The 22,464-nt window shown below is 40.3% G+C and overlaps 1 protein-coding gene across 3 annotated transcripts in view; it reads left to right on the forward strand.

Annotated features, from left to right (window-relative positions):
- Positions 1–3,591: 3,591 nt before the first annotated feature.
- The window catches only part of LOC139477956 (uncharacterized), a 405,897-nt gene continuing 387,024 nt past the window's right edge, over positions 3,592–22,464 (forward strand). For 2 of the 3 annotated variants that reach the window (XM_071260404.1, XM_071260406.1), the window contains exons 1-4: positions 3,592–3,708; positions 9,223–9,457; positions 9,821–9,943; positions 12,664–12,783. In XM_071260404.1, the coding sequence (XP_071116505.1) occupies positions 3,679–3,708; positions 9,223–9,457; positions 9,821–9,943; positions 12,664–12,783 (508 nt within the window). In that variant the 5' untranslated portion in view covers positions 3,592–3,678. The remainder of the gene's footprint in view (positions 3,709–9,222; positions 9,458–9,820; positions 9,944–12,663; positions 12,784–22,464) is intronic. The other variant, XM_071260405.1, reaches the window with a different exon arrangement.

A 22,464-nucleotide genomic window follows, 5' to 3' on the forward strand; every position in this document is an offset into this window, starting at 1 on the left:
AATACAATACTGGTAGAACGGAATCTTACTCATCATTACAATATAATAAATTAACAGGGGTATTATTTCACCTCAAAATTTCTGTATTAGATGTAAAACACCAACCTGTACATATAGGATACTTGAGTGTAACACTCCATATTATAAATAATGGTTGATTCATTAGGCCCTGGATCACATTACCTTGGACAATGTCATACAATTGCGATTTCCGATCTCGGAGACAAAAGGATTCGGAAAACAGAACTTGAGTGCAATACATAATCTTTCTAGGTGTATTATTGAAGTCTTGTTTGGGGATGCATCAGAAGATGCCTTTGAGATATTACCAGGTCTATCAATTAAATGGCTCAAGCAACACGAGCGTCGACGTTGTAGTATTATTTATGTAGGAGCATCACCTGTTTCAACCCTTGAGGGGGTCCAAATTATTAAAGGTGATAGCATTTCTCTTACTAAGATATTTATGCCGTATAATATCTACTCACACGCAAAGGAAACTCAAGTTGAGTATGCAGTATACATGTTATTTATTTTCAACAGTAAAGACAAGACATACTAATAGGGCAAGATTGACAAAAATTAGACTGAAGACAGTTTAATGGATTAAAAGGCAGATGACATAATTCTTTTTTTCAAATGTTAAGAGCTTACACAGGTTCGGGTCAATACCCAAAATGTCAGTCAATACCTGGTGTGACCACCATTAGCATTGATCACTGCCACACATCTCCTGTACACATTTCCTCCCACATTAAGCTGACACACCGTGATATAACTGGAATAATGTCAAAAGCGGCGTCAAACCCAACTCACTCACTCATGTGCCCCCCCCCCCCCCCCCCCCCCCTCCCCCCTTTATATAACTGGAATATTGCTAAAAGCGGCGTAAAACCATACTCACTCACTCACTCACTTGAGCGTTTGCCATATTGCTATGCTATGCAATAGTCTATAATTATCTTGTACTTATACTCAAATTGAATAGATTCGCTCACTAAGATAAATGAATCTATAGTCAGTATAGCCTGTGTTCACTCAGCGTATCAGCGACAGTAACAGATAACCGGCTGACATAAGTTTCGCCGGTGCCCCTTTCACCAGAATAGACTATAGTCGGCCAACTACCCATGCGTTACCAAGTTCCAGTTCTTTATGATATTAACATATTTATTTCCATAAAGTGGAGGGATTGGCAAACAAGCAAATTTTGCTTATCTGAATGCCTCTCCCAAACATGATACACATACAAATTACGATGTATTAAAGTGATATCAGAAATAGCATACATGATATAATTGACATTAAAGATGATTATTGTTCTGTGAGTGTTTTATTACTGGATTATCTTTCGAAACTACAGCTACATTATATTATTTACATCTAGCACAACAACATCACAGTGTCATATATACTTGCCGTAAAAGGCAACTGTGCTTGTCGTTAAAGGCGACTACTAACGGGATCGGGTGGTCAGACTCGCTGACTTGGTTGATGCATGTCATCGATCCCAACGCTGCTCACGATGTCAATCACTGGATTGTCTGGTCCAGACTCGATTATTTCCTGGCCGCCGTCATATAGCTGCAATGCTGAGTGCGGCATTATACAACAACAACAACAAAATTAACGTCTGAAATATGCAACCAATATACTTACTTAAACGGATGAGTGTTCAACTATCAGTAGTTGTAAATAAGCATCGGAGTTTATAAAAGTTGGGATTTATACGACAATAGTTTGGTAATATATTTCTTTCAAATCTAAAACAAGTATACTGGAACATATGATATTCATTTCCCCTTGTACGCGAGTCACAATTCGGGCAGAGTCTCAATCAAAGGAACATTCTGCCACGACCCGTTTCTACGGACAAAATAGTATTACTTGTACGAAATTGTAAAACTTGTATTGAAGGACACTTGACTTATCAAAATCATCCATTGTCTTTGGAATTATATAAACGTCAAAACTTGCATCCAAATAACATAAAATAGCAAATATTTCAGTCGGAGGCTTGCTCATTGTTACCTTTTTTATAAAGTAAATAAAATTTGTATACCCAGATTGTTCTTTAATTTAGTGATATTAGAAAGAAAACTATAATACATTTGAATATCTTCCTTCCTACAAATATCCAAGAATACGAAAATACGAATTATATAGGCCTATATCTTGTGACCTTGAGAAAGGTCATTCCCATGAGTTGATTTTGGTAGACTTTTTTTTCCTGAAAGCTGACATGCTACCAAATAACATAAAGTATGAATTAATTCTGTTGCAATTTTCTTGAGGTTGGCCATTTATTTCGACCAAAATGACCAGACTAAAAGAGCGCAATTAAAAGTGATCATATAAGGTTAGTTGTGGCACAAACACATGATCTATAACAGCCTTACCTCTGGTTGAAACGAAATTTGTATTTGTTCCATTTATTTGATAGAGAAATACAAACTCAGTTCAGCTAGATCTATCCATTTACAGTAATGGAAACAGAGTGGGTGAGTGAGTTTGGTTAAACGCCGCTTTTAACATTATTTCAGTTATATCACGGCGTGTCTGCTTAATGTGGGAAGAAAGCCCGAAGTGATGCAGGTTTCAGATGTGTACAGCTTGGCGAAACCTACCGAGCGTGCAGACAAGGCTAGAAACATAACCGAGGCGAATAAGGATAGGTTTCTGGCGTGCCCAATACAAGGGACGCAACGCGGGACGAACTGCGGCGCCTCAGACGACTGTGCCCCCAAAGAAATAAGACAGACCATTTTAATGATCTGTGAAAGACGAAAAGAGAGCTCTATGCCATGTACTCATCTGTGCAGTGGATGTGGCCTTTATGTTCTGAAATAAAAGATGGACTGAGAAATACTACACCTCAACCCTCGACATTTAGGTATGTCATTATATGGCCTCTTTTAAAAAATGTCTTGTTTACGTTTTAAGAAAACAGAAGAAACAGATTCGGTCTGTGATCAAATTAAAATAACATTTAATAATCTTTTAAAAATAACGTCAATTTGTGGATGGAAAGGAAATTTAAATGCTCTTAGAAAAAGTCAAAGGGTTACTGTTATATTAAAGGTTTTATCAATACATGTACTTAAATTCATCAAAAACTCGATCTAATATAACGAAGCATTTCAGTCCGATGACATGGATGTAAAATTAAATATGTCTCACAAGTGTTACCAATTTCGGAAGGAATCATTTCCAACCAAAAATATTAGTAATCAGGAACTAGTCGATTTTATATACACATTGATCCTTGTCAATTTTCTGTAAGTGCTAAATTCCAAAAGATGTTAATGTGATTGAAAAAACAACAAAATAACATATTGCAGGTTAGTTAGATTTTTGACCCTTTGCTTAATATTAGCTTTATGATATGACTGGAAGAAAAGGCCATGCAGAATATTGTCTTCCATTGTACATTGTAGCGGTTTCTATGAATAATATATGGATTAACTGTAATCTGTTGAGTTTACCTCCCCTTGTCGCATATTGAAATCAGACAGTTTGTGCTATTGGTGATCAACTGGCGATACAGGCTGTGTACGTGTTGACCCAGCGCAGCTGACACCACTGCCGCCACACGCGTTCATGACTGCAGCATCCAGGTCAAACGTAATTGCTGCTAGAACCACGGAATATTAGATGCGTTAGTTACTTTGACGAGACATGGAACAGGTTAAGGTAAAAGGAAGCAAGGTGAGTTGGTCAAGTTATCCAGGTGCAACACACACTGATAGCACAATGCAGCAAACCGCGTTTCATAACATGACAATGATCGATGCAAAGTGAGAAATTCCAGGCTGCAGCTGACTGGGCAACACACATCATCGCGTCAGCTTGCTTGTCGTGTTGTTTTGAATATACATGACCACATTATTGCTGTTCCATACAACCTATATACATATAGATCTTTTCAGAAGTAATTAGTCGTTATTTACACAACAATCACAAATGATGCTTGTTTTTCAATGAAAAGACAAGTTGCCACTTCAAGTAGACCTATCATTTGTGTTTTGTTCCTGACTCTGATGGTCACTTGGTAGTATACGACTAGATGATCTCTGTGTCTTTTGTCTTTGTCTCCAAAATCAGGATACAGCAAACCTAGGTTATAACAAATTCAAAGGGACCACTAAAGTAAGTTCATTATAACCATAGTTATTGTTATAAGCCAATTACAGTACATGTATATATATGTATATATTCAGCAAATGGACGGACCACAAACATTTCGTTATCGTTATCGTATAAACATAGTCCACTGTACCTATATTTTCATGAGGCAATAGGGACATGCTGTACACTAGCTGTTGCATGTTGCATATTGCATATGTGTGCGCATAAATGCTCCATTATGACCGCATGCTTTGAATAATCAAGTGTGGGCCAGAAAAAGTGTGTTATTTCTGACAATCAGCAGGGAGACACTGCTTGCTTTTTGGAGACACTGTCAGAGAAGAAAATTTCTCCCATACAATATGTAATAAGTATGCAATTATTTCTCTATAAAATATAGAAGACGATTGGTATGTTTGATATACACTCAGATGCATTTACATATTTCAGTTCATAATCATCTTATTAGAACAAATTACTTGGCAAACATATTTCATAACATGCTCCAAATAATAATTTCTAACATTAACAAATCAACTCTTCAAAAAACTTTCCTTCTATTCATTAGGGACTGGTAATTTATTGTAGGGCTGGTGAGATTAAGGGGATGGGACATGAAAAAATGACACATTTCTTGTTTTTTCAAATAATAAAGTTATAATTTTGAACATTATTTAGGGACTGGTAATTTATTATACAGAGGGAGGGGGGTCATGGAAAAATGGTACATCTTTTAGGGAGCATGCAAAAATGTTTAAAATATCATACAGATCTAAGACAAATTTCCCCCCTCCCCAGCCTTTGATGTCATTTTGAATAGTTCATGCAGTTTCCGAGAACCATCTCATGCACCATCTCAGGCCCAGATAGCTGACATTTATACCTCTGTGATCCACATTTCATATTGTATATTTGTACAATGTATTTGTGTATATATAATCCCAACTATAATATCAATCTCTTTCATTCTTCATCACTATCATCAGTCGTTGCAGACTCTACCGTATCTGCTTGATATAGAATACTAAACGAGCTCCCGTGTAATATCAGTTTGATCAAAGCGAGTTTCATAAAATTGGTATTACTAGGGAGCAAGTTCACGATTCACAGCATAATGCAATTGTGTTTAACAGAATAATATTTCGAACATGTCAAAACTTGACATTCATAAATTTAATGCCATACAACGGCCCACCCTTAGAATACAGGGGTCTGTTTCACAAAGCTATTGTAGCGCAAAGGTTATTGTAACTCCTACACTTTAACTAACATGGACTTATGACTGTCGCTGTGGAATGGGGTCCTACAGCACAAAGTGTACAATCAAGTTACAGTACCCTATAACATCATTTGTGAAATTTTTTGCAAGACACACAGGTGAAACTATGCCATGTGACGTCAGCCTAGCAACAGGCTTGCTGGGGTCATCGGGTGTGCAGAAGCTCCTCGCAGTGACATATTATTTTGTACAAGCAATGTTGTTGAATTAGCCAACGGATGTTGAATGTTTTCAATATTTGTTAAGTGAAACTTGTTCCCTCAGTACATGTGTTTTGGGATTAAACACTGTAATACCAGCTTATTGTTATTAAACGGGGGATTTCTTCACGGACGATTAATAAATATATATATATTTACCCTTCCCAGCAGGGTATACCACCTATACCACCACAAGATCTTAGTCCTTGGATAGAACTGCATAATTCCTTACCTAGGCCTTACGGGTCACTCTTTAGTTACGATTGACCCAGGGGTTCATCTACCCCTTACCCATAACAGTCATTACACTCCGACTGACATGCCCCATGCCCATTTCATCCCCTGGGCACACGCAACTTCTCAGCCTAGCCAGTTCATGGCAACTCCACATTCCACCATGCCCATATCACACACCTTGTACAGGCCAATGAATAATGCACCAAGTTGCCGGCTGTCAACATGTAATGGTGATAGGGCAAAGGGTGATGTGACATATGGTCAGTGGCACCTTGAAATTTTGGGGTGTTGATGTGAGAATGCTTACTCTGACGCCGCCACATTCAATGCCTTGCAGAGAGCAGTCAAGGGTTCTGCTGCAGATTCTGCATTAGAGCAGTTGGACATTGTAATTGGCAATGTGATGCCTGGCAAGACGCTCAAGGAGTGCATTCACACAGCTCACCAAGATATAAAAAAGTCTGTTGCAGCTTGGAGTTGTCGACTTCGTGACTTGATATCAAAGATCAAAGTCTCAGGAATGTTCCCATCAAATGCTGCCATGAACTTGCTTCGAAGCCATTTCTGGATGGGGTTGTCCAAGGATGCTTTGAAGCAGGCAACTCGTCATCACTTGGACTCTGGTCTCAAGTACAGGCAACTGTTTCTTGCTGTACGTTTGGAGGAAGAAGAACTGTTTATCCCTAACGAGGCACATCAGTATCTCGTTACAACTCCTGTACCATGTGGTGGGGAGATGGAGGATGTGCTAGGCTTAGAAACATTGATAAGAGTTGTAAGCCTATGGGGGATAATGTTCAATCTCATGGGTTCAGGTCTGCTGAACCCTCCCTTTCCCAACCATCTGCCAGGAGTCAAGGCCAAGCTCACATAACAGGTGCCCAGATGAACAAACCTATAATAAAGCAGGTTGGTGATAAACCCCTCCTCCATAACAATCATCCGTTTTCTGTGGAAGGCCAGGGCTTAAAAGAGATCACCAGCATAGCTCTGCTTTACACTTGTAAGAGGACCATCGATGGAGCGAATGAGGACTCTAACCAAAGCTCTCCACAAAGTTGCCTTCCAATTTAGTTGGGCACCCAGACATTGTGCATGTGAAGGTCAAGGATCATGGTAGACACAATTTTATGGATAACAACTTGTGTTTACCTTGTCACCCGTCAGCTTCTAAGTAATGCCTATCAAACAAGTTAAGGATCATGTCTGTAGAGTTTTGATAGATACTGATTCACAGGTCACCACCATCTCTGAAGGCTTCTACAGAGCCTACCTCCCTCACTTGCCACTCCACCAAATCAGCTCATTACTAGAGGTGCATTGAGCTGGGGGAGCCAAGTTAACCTTTCTGGGGTATGATGAGGCTACTATGGCTATACCCCCTGACTTCATGGGTCAAGTTGTTACATACCCATACTTGTTCTTGTAGTGTCCACCGCTGACCTTTTCTTTAAGGTGACAGCAACCCTGCTGACAAGGTATATGGGAGTTCTTCTCCTTGGACCTTATACTGACTCAGAGCCGACCAGTCCTTGATTTAGCCCCTTAATGCTGAGCACCAGACAGGGTAACAACAAGTACCATCTTGTGGTTAGGTTTCAGTGAAGCCACTCATTAACATGGTTCAAGGTTGAGGTCACTAACCTGTCCACCAAGGATGTTACTATTCCAGCCAAGACAGTACTTTGCTTTATCATTTGGAGCACGCTTTTGTATTGGACAGCTTATCCCCAGAGGATGTCAGCAACACTGGCTGTCCACCTACCAAACGACCAAAAGAGTTATTTGATCCGGACCCTCTGGGTGATAATCACTCCCTGGATGAAATAACTCAAATGTGCTCTCTACTGAATGAGTTTGACACTGTGTTTAGCAAGTCGGATATGGAGATAGGACTAAGTGACTTTGTCACCAATCAAATAGAACTTACAGATGAGACTCCATTTAAATAAAAGCAACAAAACCCTTTCAATATTCACAATAAGAAATCTCTGCCCAAACCAGAGTTGATTGTAAGACTCTGACATGTGTTTATGAGTCATTAGCAGAAAGTGATGATACCAGGTGTTCACGAAAAAGTCAGCATATCCTGGCACCATTTACAAACACATGCATTATATGTTGTCCTTTGTTTGCAGTGTAATGTCAGCCAACTAACAACTTCCTACCCTTTGCAACCTCTTTGATTTCTCTAGCTTTACAAGGACTTGTCTATTTTTGGATACTTCCACCAACTTCACATCACTGTTGAGCATCTTGACTTTCTTTGACACCTGCCACATGCTACCTGTCTCCTGATTGGCCCTTTGGTCCACTTCTTTAAACTTCCTTTCTCACCTGCCCTCCTCATGCATTCTGCATGAACTCTTTATGGAGGGAGGTCTATTGTTTCCAGGTGAGAAACATTTCAATATTCTTTTTCCATCCTGCTTTGGAAACAAATATACTTACAGAAAGGGTGTCACAGCTTTTCATTAAAATAATATATATACAATTACAATATTATTTAATTTATTCTATCTAAATATTTGTCAGTCCAGACATTTTTGTTTCATTTATTGAGCACCTGTACTACAACTCTGTGCTACCCCATATACATTATAAAGATTTCCTTTTGGCTTACGTTGTATTAAGTATTAAAACTCTGCATCAACACTTATAGAGGGAGATCTCTTGTTTCTAGCTTCCATCCCATCATCTGACTACAGAATAAAACCATCACAACCATCCAGAACTGCCTCATGTTTTAGCTAGCAGCCCAGTGACTGGACATTCCATAAAGCACGCCCGGCTATATTTGAATGCATCCATTTATATCAAACCACAGGAATTGTTGGTGCCATGTCTAAGGTAAAGGTCATCTTTGAGATTATTGTGAAACGGGCCCATTTCTGGTGTCCCCGCTGTGATATTGCTGGAATATTGTTAAAAGCGACGTAAAACCATACTCACTCACTCACTCACTATTGTGAAACGGGGTTGTATTCATTGCCAGTTACTGTTGCACTTTTACTTGCACTTGGATAAAATATTAGATCTCGAGAAATTGTCTGGATTAAGGTCAAGATCTGGAAGTAATGATTTTGAGCTGTACGTTTTGTGTTTTGTTTGTATGTTGTTGAATGCAACACTCAGCAAAATTCCAGCTAAATGATGGCATGATGGTCCCTTAAAACTTTAGAAGCTTTGAGGAAATGGCGGTGTAGGGCTGCTGTTTTTATTAGTACTTGCAAATACCTCAAGTGTTTAGAACAATAATGGAAACATCTAAATCTTTACATTTTATCACAGTATTACCTTTTCAGCTACTCTTGCATTTTCATTCCAAGGTATGAGCAGTGGAGATGAATACAAACTTGTTGTTTTTCATATACACAGCATACGGAGGTCATACATGAGTTTGAGATCTGCATTGAACGACCAAAACCAAGTGCTTTTGATGAGCTTATAGCCCTGTTGAAGAAGATTCTCAATTATTGCATCTGTGTGGTGACGTGTGGTTGTGTGGCACCACACAGATCTTCAAATGGAATAAATGGTGAAGAATATGGAACACTGCTGTTAGACGATGAAAGAATAGCTGTTGAAAATCTGCTTACATATTTGGAAACAGGTATGTTGTGAACACATAGAGGCTTGGGACTTACATCACATGTAGGCTATCATCATTGACACACAAAAAGTCTTTTCCTAGCCTGTTACTGGTGTGTCCATGCATCCTCAAAACTTTCAGTCTACAGGACCATGTCATCTTTGACAACTAATAATGAATGGATTTATAATATGTCCCACAGTCAGGTTAATGTTACATAAAAGTCACAGATCAAGGCACTGCTCTAGAATAATTTCATAGTGACTTAATTGGTTTAGTCAGATAGTCAGTCATGCAGTGTTCCCACAAGATCGGGACTAGTGAAGGACTGATTTCCAGATGAATCAGCCACATTGAATGGACTTGAAGAAGTTTGTGTTTCAGAGAACTGCAATGATGCGGTGGTGTCCCCTCAGCATCTGCGAGCCCTCTGCATTCTAACATATTCTGACAACAATGATTTACAACGATCAGCAGCCCTGTGCTTTGCAGAGTTCAGTGAGAAGAGTAAGTTGTTTTCTTATTAAGTTATAGTTTCTCTGAGAGTTTGGTTTAAAATTTTCAACCTTCAGCAGCTGAGGAGAAGTATTTAACTAGCTTTTGAAACATTTGAATGCAGGAAATACAAGAAAGAAGAAGAAAACATTGGGATACCTTTTAGTGAATCAACACAGTAGTCACGTTTTAAAAAAAGATTTGATAACAGTGGGTGTGAGAAAGACCACTTGCAGCATGCGTACAGCTGAAATTATATTAACACTTAAACGCCCTTTCATCACCTGCCTGGGTGGCACAGGGTGTTACAATACTAAACATGATATATGAGGTTCCAGGATCGATTCATGTCATGGAATTTTCATGTGAAAACAGTTGTGACTTTTAACCAGTTAAAACTCAACATTAGATGTGTATTAAAAGGGCTTTTTATACAATTCAACTGTAGAACCTCCAGCATGAAGATGTTTGCATTCGTAGGAGAATCCCGAAATGGAATTCTTCAGTAGTACTATCTGCTCTCCTAGCTGAACCATTTGAACTCCTCCTAAATACTACATTGCTGCAAACATCAAAGAAAGTTGCCGTTTGATTAGCCATGGCTACAGCAGCTGGAGTCTCTGAACTTCATGCCTTGGACTACTTGAATCTCTACAGATCCTCATCGACATCGTTGTTTGTTTGTTTGTTCGCACTCAGCAATATTCCAGCTATATGACGGCGGTCTGTAAGTAATCAAGTCTGGACCAGACAATCCAGTGATTGATATCATGAGCATATTGGGATATGATGACATGCATCAACCAAGTCAGCCTGACCACCTGATCCTGTTAGTTGCCTCTTACGACAAGCATAGTCGCCTTTTACGGCAAGCATGGGTTGCTGAAGACCTATTCTACCCCAGATCTTCACGGCATCGTTGGAAAAGACCTTCCTTCTCATGTAAATCCATTCCGACAAGGACGTCACTAAAGCCACGATCGTGGACTGGATTTTACTACTATTCCAGGCTGGTGTTGTGTGCATGAAATTAAAGCCCTGGTGTCATGGACTTCGGTTTCTGAACAACTGGTTGTTGCAGGATGTTAATTGGGCTCACACAACACCTTTATTAGCTTATATTTGCAAGACATACAGCCAGACCTTCAGAGCATATACTCCCTAGGACTGCAACTCAACAGGTACATTGTCAGGTAATAATTTTCCTCTCTTCCATGAAATGAAGGGGTAGGGGATTTTCATCAGCAGCTACAGAAGGTAAGAACACCTTTTGTTCATTAGCTACTGAGTGTAACATACGGTACAGTAAACATCAGTACAGTTAGAAATTGATAATAGAATGACCGGAAGTTACGTCACAAACAGGAGAGAAATGAGACCATAATTGACATCACAATTGGAAGTGATGTCATAAATGACATAGGAACCGAAAATGATATCGTCAATGCCATTAAAAGAAACCGGTGATGTCAAAGGGAGGAAATGACGAGATTAGAAAGAGAAAGACAAGAAGTGACACCAAACCCAAAATTAATAAGCAAATGATGTCTTAGAAAGGTTCATGGAAAAATCATTAATAAGAATATCAGCAATATAATAGTAATTCAAGGGAAGCTATCACTCGGACTGATTATTCTACTGCATGATTTTACAGGATTTACTGTCACCTATACAGGGTGTGTACTAGAGGCAAAAGCCACCTGAAATGATGTAATAAAGGTTGAGGATTCATAGGAATTATCAAAGCTATCAAAGTTATAGTTATCATTGTTTATAATTCAGAGAGTACTACCTCTATTACATCAGAAGTACCCCCTCCCACCTCCAAAAGTACAGTATTTATAGCAATAATGTAATAGAGGTAGTATTAATTTGACTTTTGATAATTGAGTTGTTTTTGCATTGTCAAAGCCTTGAGTTGACCTTACAGTATATTATTTAATATATCTTGGTGAAATTTAATGTATTCTAAAAGAATATGACAAATATTGTGTCTTGGAAATAGGCCAAAGTGACCTACTACTCTCATCAAAAGAATATCACCACTTTTCATACATAAGTGTCAACATCCTGTGAGACTATACATGGATAAGGCTTAAAAAGCATCTGCTGGAAATGGTAACATACTTTAAGAATCCCCTTCACCGCGTCCTAGACCTTATAGGAAGGTATCAGAAGCTATTCAGGATGTGGCCCTACGAAGGATTACATGTACCAAGTTCCACTGACTAAATGTAAATGCGGGTACCGAAACCAAAACTAATGTCGTTACACTGGAAGTGCATATACCGGTAATTCACTTTCTTATTGAGATATGTAGAGACTTTCTCAAGACCTACTGCATTAGAAATTGGTTTCTCCAACCAAAGATGAAAGTACTAGGCTGGATATGCAAATAACTATCTTAGGTAGCTATGAAAAGCTGAAGGCATGGGACTTTCTGTTTTGAAGCAATGGATCATTGGGCATGTTTTTTCCTGAAATATCAGAAATGTATGAAACCAAAACTTCAAATAGCTTTCTTATAAAGGTTGCAAGATGTATTAGATTATTTAATAGTTGTACTTTATTAGGCATGTGTTTTTGCAAACTCGTCGATCCTCTGGAGTGCTTAACAGAGTACATAACATAAACATCATTTGTTGAGATGTTACATGAAATACATCTTTGAGAAATGTCTTCTCCAAGGTATAGAATATCGTCCAACATTTGTTCTTAATGTCAATCTTCAGTGTGTGGACCACTCACAACAGAAATGGCTGTCCCTCTTGTCCAGCTGCTCCGATCAGCTGATGTACAAGTACAGAGAGTGGCAAGTCATACTGTCAGCAAGTTTTTAGTAGTGCCATATGGTGAGTATTTTGTCTGTCAACTGCCTTTTCTCTGTCCAAATGTCCGTCTTCTGCAATCCCCCTTTCCCACTGTATATCTACAGTACCGCCTCCGTGGTATAGCGAATAGAGCATCTGCCTTGGGAGCGGAAGGTCTGGGGTTCAAATCCTAGCTGCATCATACCAAAAGATGTTAAAGATGGTACTGTTACCCTGCCTAGAGTTCGACACTAAGGGGATTTAAACAAGGACCAGTCGGCTAAGAGTCAGTATACGGTGTGTTAGGGGTAGGTACCAACAAACTGGCAACACCAGGGGCTGTACAGGACGTCCACGAGTAACGCTGATTCAAAATAATCCATCTGGATAAATAATCGTATCCATCTAGGTCATCTGCATAATTGGTTTACTTTCACAGCTCGCAGCATCCTTGACTTATGTATGATTAGTGCAAGGACTGTGAGGAACTGATTACAAGAGCACCTGACCAAGATGTCAAGCTGCGTGTCCAATTTTGCTATCGGGTCATCGAACCACATGCTTGTCATGGTCAAGACAACATCTGAGGTTCAGGTTATAGAACCACAGGTTGGTCCTCCTCACAAGTAAGTTCAGGTCATCAGTGGCAGTTTGACCGGTGTTTGGTACTGTGATGAAGTTAACCATCCACATGTGCTCAAGTCCTTCAGACTCAATCATGTTGCACTTGTTGTCACAGACTTCATTGGACAACAGAACATCCCCACACTCCCTTGGCCATGTGTAGGATGAAATGAATACAAATATAGCGACAAAACCCTTTCCGTATCAAGCATTGTACAATTCCGACTGTGTCATGAGCATGTGTTTATGAATCACTATCAATTAGCAATGATACCAGGTTTCGTGAAAAGGTGAGTGTATCCAGCCCCACCGGCGGCACCCATCACAAACACAAACACAGTGGAAAAGAATTGGCTATTTGATGGTTATTGAACTAAACTGACGGGCAAAAGAAACTATACCAAAGAATTGTTTATTTAATAAATATCACATCAGCACTGAACTGGAGTTTTCATTGTCAAACAAAATCGCATGAACGCAGCTTCATCATTACTGAGTTTTAAAAATCCTGCTGCTTCCCGAATATGGACTTTATTAAGCTTTTTTCATTCAAAATGGGATGCACGTGCATCACGACAAAATGGCTCGGAACGGTATAAAATCCGCCAATCTGTATGTTTTACACCACAATCGTACCGACCACAACAGCTGGCATGCCGAGACTGACCGCACAAGAGCGAGAGAGAGCAATTGGGATGTTGCAGTTGGGAGCACGCCATGCCCATGTTGCTCGCATCTTCAACTGCACCAGAACAACGATAACGAGGCTGCAGACACAACTCACACAAACAGGTTGTACAGATGACAGGCTAAGAGGTGGAAGACCCAGGGTCACAACCGCCAATGAAGATCGGTACCTCCGCATCTTACATCTACGCAATCGTTTCGTCACTGTGACGTCATCGGCAGCCACAGCCTTACATCATGTGGTCAACAGAAGGACAGTTGCCAGGCGTCTTCGACGACACGGTATTCGGGCCTACCGGCCCTTCCGCGGGATGACCTTGAGCCGTCGTGACCGACGTAACCGTCTCCATTGGGCAAGAATGGTACAACAGTGGCAAAACAGGAACTGGCAACGAATTCTATTCTCTGATGAGAGCAGGTTCCAGTTGTATCGAGCTGATGGCCGTGTGCGTGTGTATCGTCGGAGAGGAGAGAGAACAGCCCAATGTTGTGTTCAGGATACCATGCCATTCGGTGGTGGAAGCGTCATGGTCTGGGGTGGGATTTGCAGGGACAGTACAACAGACCTGGTTGTCTTTGACCGTAATTTAAATGCTCAAGTCTACATTGACCATGTATTGCGTCCTGTGGTGCTTCCCTTCCTCCAGAGGAATCCCAGAGTAATCTTCCAACAGGACAACGCTCGCTCCCACACCGCCAGGATCACCAGAGACTTCCTTACTGCAAATAATGTAAACCTTTTGCAATGGCCAGTAAGGTCGCCTGACTTAACATCCATTGAGCACTTGGACCATCTGGACAGACAAATAAGGGAAAGAAATCCCCCTCCGCCAAGTCGTCAAACGTTGATTCAGGCACTGTTGGAAGAATGGCAACCATCCCCAATGACGTCATCAGGGATCTTGTAAACTCCGTGCGGCGACGTGTCCAAGCCTGTATTCAGAGCAATGGAAGCCATACAAGATACTGACAGTAATGCATTTGTCAAAATAATGCGTTTTCTGTTTTCGTTCAGATGATTTGTTTATTTTGCAAATTGACATTTACCCCTTGTGTCATTCCTTACCTGATATTGAAGTTCCTGTAAATGCCACCTTTGTGGAATTTGAATCAGAACATTATCAGATAAATTTTCTTTCCAACTCGCAACACTATATTTTTGTGATATATTTGATAATGTTGTCAACACCAAATCATTGTTGGTATAGTTTCTTTTGCCCGACAGTTTATATCAGATCATCAATATACCTGAAGCTGAAGTTCAACTTTTTGGCCAAATTATCTTGTTTAGACTTGTCCAATACAGGCAGAAATTCCGATTCAAATGCATAAAGAAACAGATCCGCAAGTCAAGTCTAAAGTTGACAGTACTGATTTATCGTTTTGGCAGATTTCTTCCTCATTTAGCATACTGGCCTTATATGTGGCTTTATTTGAAATGTCATTTATGCCAAGTTCTTGGATCAAACAATTAATGTAGTGATGCTTACATACAATGGTTATGTTATTGGAGGCTTTGTTAGTGGGAACAACTACAAACTTTTCATGTAGGGCAGCCAGACTTTGGATGACAGCTGGCTGGGACAGAATAGGTTTATTCCAATTCTGTTTCCTCTTTGTGCTTTCTACCAATGACAACATCACGCACTGACTTCCAAAACAACCAGTGACATTGGTCCAGCTGTGACAGGCCTTTATCCAGATCTTGAATGACATCCCACAAGCCTGTTTCAACTATTGTCATGAATGAGGTGCCATTGTCAAGCTTGTGTCATTGTTAATGGTTAAAGTGGCTGTATGTGCAGTGAATAGTGGGGCCCAACATGTATATGGTCAACCTTTTTTAAATTATGACCATCTATGCATGACAAAGAATCAAAGAAGTTGCTATCCATAAAAAAGTGTCATGTATTCATAATATTCTCTTATCCCTCCTCAACAGTGCGCAATATTCCTTCTTGCTTTCATTATATGACAGTGTAGAACATTGTGAAAACAATAATCTCCAGTACACAACCTCCGACCACCTCACTCCCAACATGTTCCTGTAGTACTCATCATCATTTTTCCCTTCATCACTAGTTGTGAACACAGGTGTTTGCTTCCACTCCTCATTTACAATTGGATTTGTTTATCATTTTGATTTGAATCGAATATCTCCTTATGTACATTTATCTACAGGTCAATAAATATCAATAAATATATCACATAAACAGTTATTTAACTTCTGCACATATTTCTTTCCCTGCCATTGTTAACGTAAAACTTGGCACCTTAAGGCTATCTTTTGGTTTCCGTGTCTTGTGTTTTTATACGGCTGTGATTCATGGCTGTGCTCATGATATTGCCTTGCATCCCATTGTGTCCATTTCTCCATATGCCTCATCCGACACCGTATACACAGGTGCAGCTACAGGGTTATCAGCCTTGGATGTAAGGTTATCACCCTACTTATCCACAGCCATTCCAGGTGCCCTCCACCTGGCCTATTTCATTTTTATGACAGCTAGCGAAAGCTCTTCTGCTACCATTGCCTTTTCAGGCGCCACCTTTGCCTCCTCGGGCACTGCCTGTTCCCACATCTTCTTAGGATGCTCATATTGACATGGACGTCAGTTCGGAACTACCACTCTTGTCTCCTGGGGGTATCCCCTTCCTTAGGTCATCGGCCGTCACGCCTGATCAGGTGTCTAGGGTTGCTTGTGCCTCGGGCTCTCCTACTCGGCAGATCCCGTTCGTCGTCTCTACAAGTTTATGTGTTCTTCGCCGAGGTCCTCCACCTGTTTTTTTGCACCTGGTGTTGCTACCTCTGAGGCTGAGCAACTGCCACTCTAAGCCTCAAAAGGATCAGATCCTGTGGATCATGGATGTCCTGAAACTCGAGGAGCCTGTCCCACTCCCTTCTGCAAAATGCTCTTTCAAACCCAAGAGTACTACGCCATCTTACACAGTCTCTGTTCATAATTTGGTTGATGGTATTCCTGCGCTGTTGCCGTAGGCCTGCATAAAGTTTCCCTTAAGGGTTTGCTTCCCCAAACCGCCATCACATCGTCCTGCTTTAAATTGCATTTGATTTCATTTCCAATTTTTGTACCTCCCCTTGATGTTCCTTATATCTGTGGATTCTGACATTTGTTTGTCGCTCCTACCATTGTCGCTTACAGGGGAACTGATCTAAAGCAATTCCCCGGGACTGGTTGTTGCCTTTGTTATTGTTTTTTCCCGTGAGTACCCGGATGTATAGCAGAAATCAAGACTAGTTCGCGACCTCTGCTGCGCCATTCGTAAGCGCATTAGTCAATGTTATGGGTAGTAATAAGGGCGTATGGTCACATTGATCAACAAAATGATATACAGTTTTCGAGATAATAAGGAACTGTAGGTATATTTGTGGGAAGCATCGGTTATGGTGACGAAGTTTTGATAAGTCACTTGCTTGGTAATTTCGTCTACACTATTTTAACTTGCAACACAAAGTAAATATTTCACCTGAGCATTGCTTTTTTTTTATAGTGTGTATATTTTTTTACAGTCAAAATGTGTAACATTTTAAAATTTGTTAAACGCCTCAATATTCAATTATTTTACAAAGTGACTGAAAAACATTTCCATCTGTATTATTATGATAACGAATTCCAAACATTTTGATGTTAATGTCATCACCAAGAGACTGAAAATGTTACGTTGAAAAGTACATTTCTATCTTGTTTGGCTTCTAATTCTACATAATAATCTGTTGTGATGTTTTTAGGCCCTTTTGATCGTCTTAAAATTTTAGTCAATCTGGACATTGAGTGATAGATAACAATGAGCAATCAATCAACGTATTATCAGTTAACCCTTTGAACAAAGTATGTTGTTTTTACATCGGCACTTCAGGCCATGATATGAGTGTATTCCCTTTGTTTTAGTAAACCTTGACATGTAAACACTCACTTTTGACATATCCACTGTGCAAGATAACAATGATTAATCAATCAAAGTATTTTCTGTTAATTCTTTGATGACTAGGAACGATCCGTTGATTTACAAATTAGATTGAATAATTACCCCAGACACAATAAATGCCAAATGGGAACCTTTGTCAGGTTATCTAAGTGGTGCTACCACTAATTGTACCTGTAATAAATTCATTAACTGAGCATGAAGTGAATGACGACAAATACACAAGTGTAGGGTTATACCAGAAAACGTGGATGACAACAAGGGAGTAGTAATCGTATTATCGACGCAATCCGAAATCCGAAAATGCTTTCACTGCATGTATACTTTCTTTTGTTATTAAAATATAACCATCTGGGGTATTTCCAAATGACGACTTCCGATGAGCTCCGCCGTTCTTTTTGTCTGTTTGTTTAAGCTGAAGAAATTAATTAACATGCATCCTTTTTCGAAATCTTTATAGATCACGGTTAACCAATCAGTGTTCAAAAATGCGTAAAACAAATATTGCCTCCAGCCTCCAAGCTTATTTAACTGTCCTTGCAGACGGTAGCCCAGTCTCTGGTCACGCTCAGTTGTGTTGCGTATCATCCGGGTACTCACGGGGAAAAAACAATAACAAAGGCAACAACCAGTCCGGGGAATGACGTTAGATCAGTGCCCCTTTAATGCTACCTTCGTCCAGGCTTAAGTTAAACTTATGTGTGTATTGCCCTCAGCTCTTGATGAAATCATTCGTCTCTTGGAGTACTTAGCTCCACTCCTTATGCACACCACGGGCTCCCTCCTCCTTATGCGTTGCCAGGCCTATATTAAGGAGGTTGGTTGGCACCTGTCTCTTCTGTTATTACTTATTACGTCAATCCTGGTCTGCTGAGAAGCTCTTCAATAACAAGTTTCAGGAGGTTCACAAGAAATCTGTCTCAACTGCACAGCCTGAAGCCACTGTTCAGGCATTACAGATGTGTATTAACTGCCTGGGTACCCAGTACACACGGAGGATGCCACATCAACCTAAGGCTATGCACCTCCATCATGCTCAACCTTCATCACAGGCCGCATCTTCCCAGTCATATAAGTCCAAGTCAACAAGATGTCACACTCAGCCCTCCTCCTCAGGCACTCGGGACAGGGGCAGAGGATGCCACTTCGGCGCCAGGCATGACTGGCAGTCATTCTCCTTACCATGTCCATCACAGGTAGTCCCTCCTCACAACTCTCCTGTCGGCAGTTCTGAAAAAATTGGAATCAACTCTTCTCGGACTGATAGGTTATATCACCACTGCTCCTGAACTCGCTGCTATCTTACGGGGTTACTGTAAGGCCGATCATCGATTAAAGTTTCGACCTCCGTCATGGGACTTGGGACTAGCTCAACGTCGCCTCCTTGTTTTATCCCTACGAACCTCCAACCTGGAATTGATGCCTCTTATGCAAAAAACTGCCTTTCTTCTGTCCTTGGCCACTGCTCTTGATGTCACCCAAATCAAATTTGACCATGGTCCTCGTACAGAGGTACCTCTTGGCTTAATGTAGGACTTTATTGCCAAAAATCAATTGCCAGGCGGATCTCACTTTCACTATCGCCCCACTGCCTAACACCATTGGGACTAGTGATACAGAGGACATCTCCCTATGTCCAGTTCGTATGTTATGTCATTCTATTGACATCACTTGTCGTTTTCGGCATCTTAATAAACGTCTTTTCCTCCCGACCACTAAGGAGGGTCGCCGAACTATCTCCAACTATGCTCTGTCGTTTTGGTTATGGTTCACCATTCTTCAGGCTAACGCCCATGCTGGTTTGGATCCACCTAGAGCTTCCCATCCACATGAAATTTGGGAATCCACAATGGCACTTCATACAAACAGCGCTGTCACAGACATTGTCCAAGGTTGTTTTTTGGCAAACCGACTTCTACCTCTGGGATCTGTCAGTTGAGGATGTCGAGGGAGTCCACCTGCTAGGTCCTCTCGTCTTTGTGAGGCAACTTGCTGCCCCTCCCCATGGCCTTTGATGAATTGGATTGGAGTACCTGCCATTACCAGTACGCCTGCATGTTTGTTCGGAATGATTACATTTAACTCCGTACCAGGGTACTAATTATTGTGAAGGTAACTACAGTTCCCAATCTTTCGAGTAGCTCCAGTTGCAATGTAATGTCATACCCAGTCTGACTATAAATCAGGCATGGTGGTGATGTATTATGGGACTAGTTGAACACACCTCTGGTTTGAAGACAAAATGGCAGTCTAGTGTAGTTCGTGCTCTGGCCTGACTACTCCATCACATATGGGGATATCCAGTTGGTTCAACCCGTTGACCTGCCGTGGTATAATTGCAAACTGTTGTGGAGGGACAAGTTAAAAGATATAGGGAATCAGAGTATTTCCCTTATTTATATACTTATCCTGACACAACAGGTCATGACTGCCTGCCTGTCCATCCTCTCAACGTTTGGATGCACTGGTCTGTGGGCGATCGTTGATAAAAAAGATGAGTGGTGCAGGAACATGCTAGGAGCGAGGTGGTTAGAGGATGTGTTCTGCTTATTGTTGTTTTCATAATGTTCTCCACTGTTATATAATCTAAGCAAATAGGAATATTGCATACTGTTGTGTTAGGATAAATATAAAACTATGGGGAATACTCTGATTCCCTATGTTTTCTGAACTTCTAAATCACTATCGAAGACTTCATACTGACCTTAACTTATTCCAGCAATTACTAAGCCTTACCATTGAAAATGGTGTCAGTATGTTGTGCTGATAAGTACTGTCCACCCTTCCTTCCACAATATGGAGTGGGGTTCGCTCAGTCATAGTCGATCGGACTAATGAGCAAGACTGCATGATTATTTGCCTTAGGAGGCTTGATAAACATGCAGGCTGCATGCTTGTCACATCCTGGGGAAGCTTAACATCTTGGCAGACAGCTTATCACACCAGGGAACATAGTGCCATGGAATGGTCTTTTCAACCAGACGTTTTCAGTTGTATAGCATTGGTGTGGGACACACAACACCTGGATTTGTTTTCCACATGTCTCAACAACAAGCTCACGGGGTCAAGTACTGGATCCTCAAGCTTTCCAAGTAGATGCACTTTCCATTGATTGAGTGGGAATGTTTTCGTATGACTTCCCACTATTCGTTTACACTATTTTGATATATAACAACTAAATATTTCACCTGAACATTGCTTATTTTATCATGTGCATATTATAGTCAGTTTGTAAAATGACTAAAATATTCACTACGGCGATTTAGTAAAATGCCTAAATATTCAGTTATATTACAAATTGACTGAAAAATTTAATTATGATAAAGTAGTATAGGTAATGATGGTTCTGCCGCAACCCAACTGGAGCTGGATTTATATACCTATACTGCTACTACAGAGGGAATTTTTTATGTGTAAATGACAATGCGATTCAACGATAGTCATGAGATTAAGTTAAATTGGCTCCACCTCACCAATACTTGGGGCCAATCATTGCTTTAGATGAGCCTAAATGGTAATAAAAATATTCTTTATTATTTTTATCGATAAAGCGATATTCAACATTTTTATTAAGTTCTTCGTTCATTTTACTAGGAGACCAGACTATATAACTACACTCTTCTTGTAAATTGATAAGAAACAATTGATAACGGTATTTGGTTGGTTTGACATCACTGATATAATAAAAACCTTGTGGTAATTCTCTCCATTTAATAGCTTTTTCGATCTCCATTATTATATATATTTATGTAAGCATTTGTCTAAATGTTATCAAATGATAGTAAGCTATCTATTTTTAATCTCCAACCAGTTCTTTGGTTTTGGCACGGAATAATTGACGTGCTTGTTGCCTCCCCTGTTCTATGAACTTTTTTTTCTCATCTTCGCTAATACCACTGGTCTTATGAAATTTTGATCGAATCTCCTGCTTCATTTCGTTGTATTTGGTGAGTTCCGACAGCACTAAACGAAACTCATCCTCGGATGTCTCACAATCGACCATTGCTGTCGAAATATGATCCTCAATGCTGATCAACTTTGCTTCGGCGAGTATCCGAATAGTATCGTGTTTTAATGCTTTCTTTTGCAACCTACAAGAAATGAATTTTATCGCTATTCCTGCCAGTCCCGAGACTCCGGCGCCTATTTCCATGCCGAGCACGATAGGCGCGGCGATTATAGTTCATAATAAACCAACACCAGCTACACCGAGTCCCATGCCAGCTGCTACAAGCGCGGTGTCAACTCCGTCCAGAGCATTCACGGCTCTGCGATACTTTTTATACAATCCAAGTCTAAACTCCCTATCCTTCTCTATTCGATGTTTTATGTCGCTTATTTGATGTAATCGAAATCCATCAACAGTTTCCATCTTTTCAATTGCTTCATCGAGCGCCGGATATAAACTCATAGTGTATATTACGAATATATAATAGTCTTTAATTGGTCTTGCTTAAATGTTTTGAG

Source organism: Haliotis cracherodii, unplaced genomic scaffold (genome assembly GCF_022045235.1).
Source record: "Haliotis cracherodii isolate W230 unplaced genomic scaffold, xgHalCrac1.p SCAF_1, whole genome shotgun sequence".
NCBI classification, from domain to species: Eukaryota; Metazoa; Mollusca; class Gastropoda; order Lepetellida; family Haliotidae; genus Haliotis; species Haliotis cracherodii.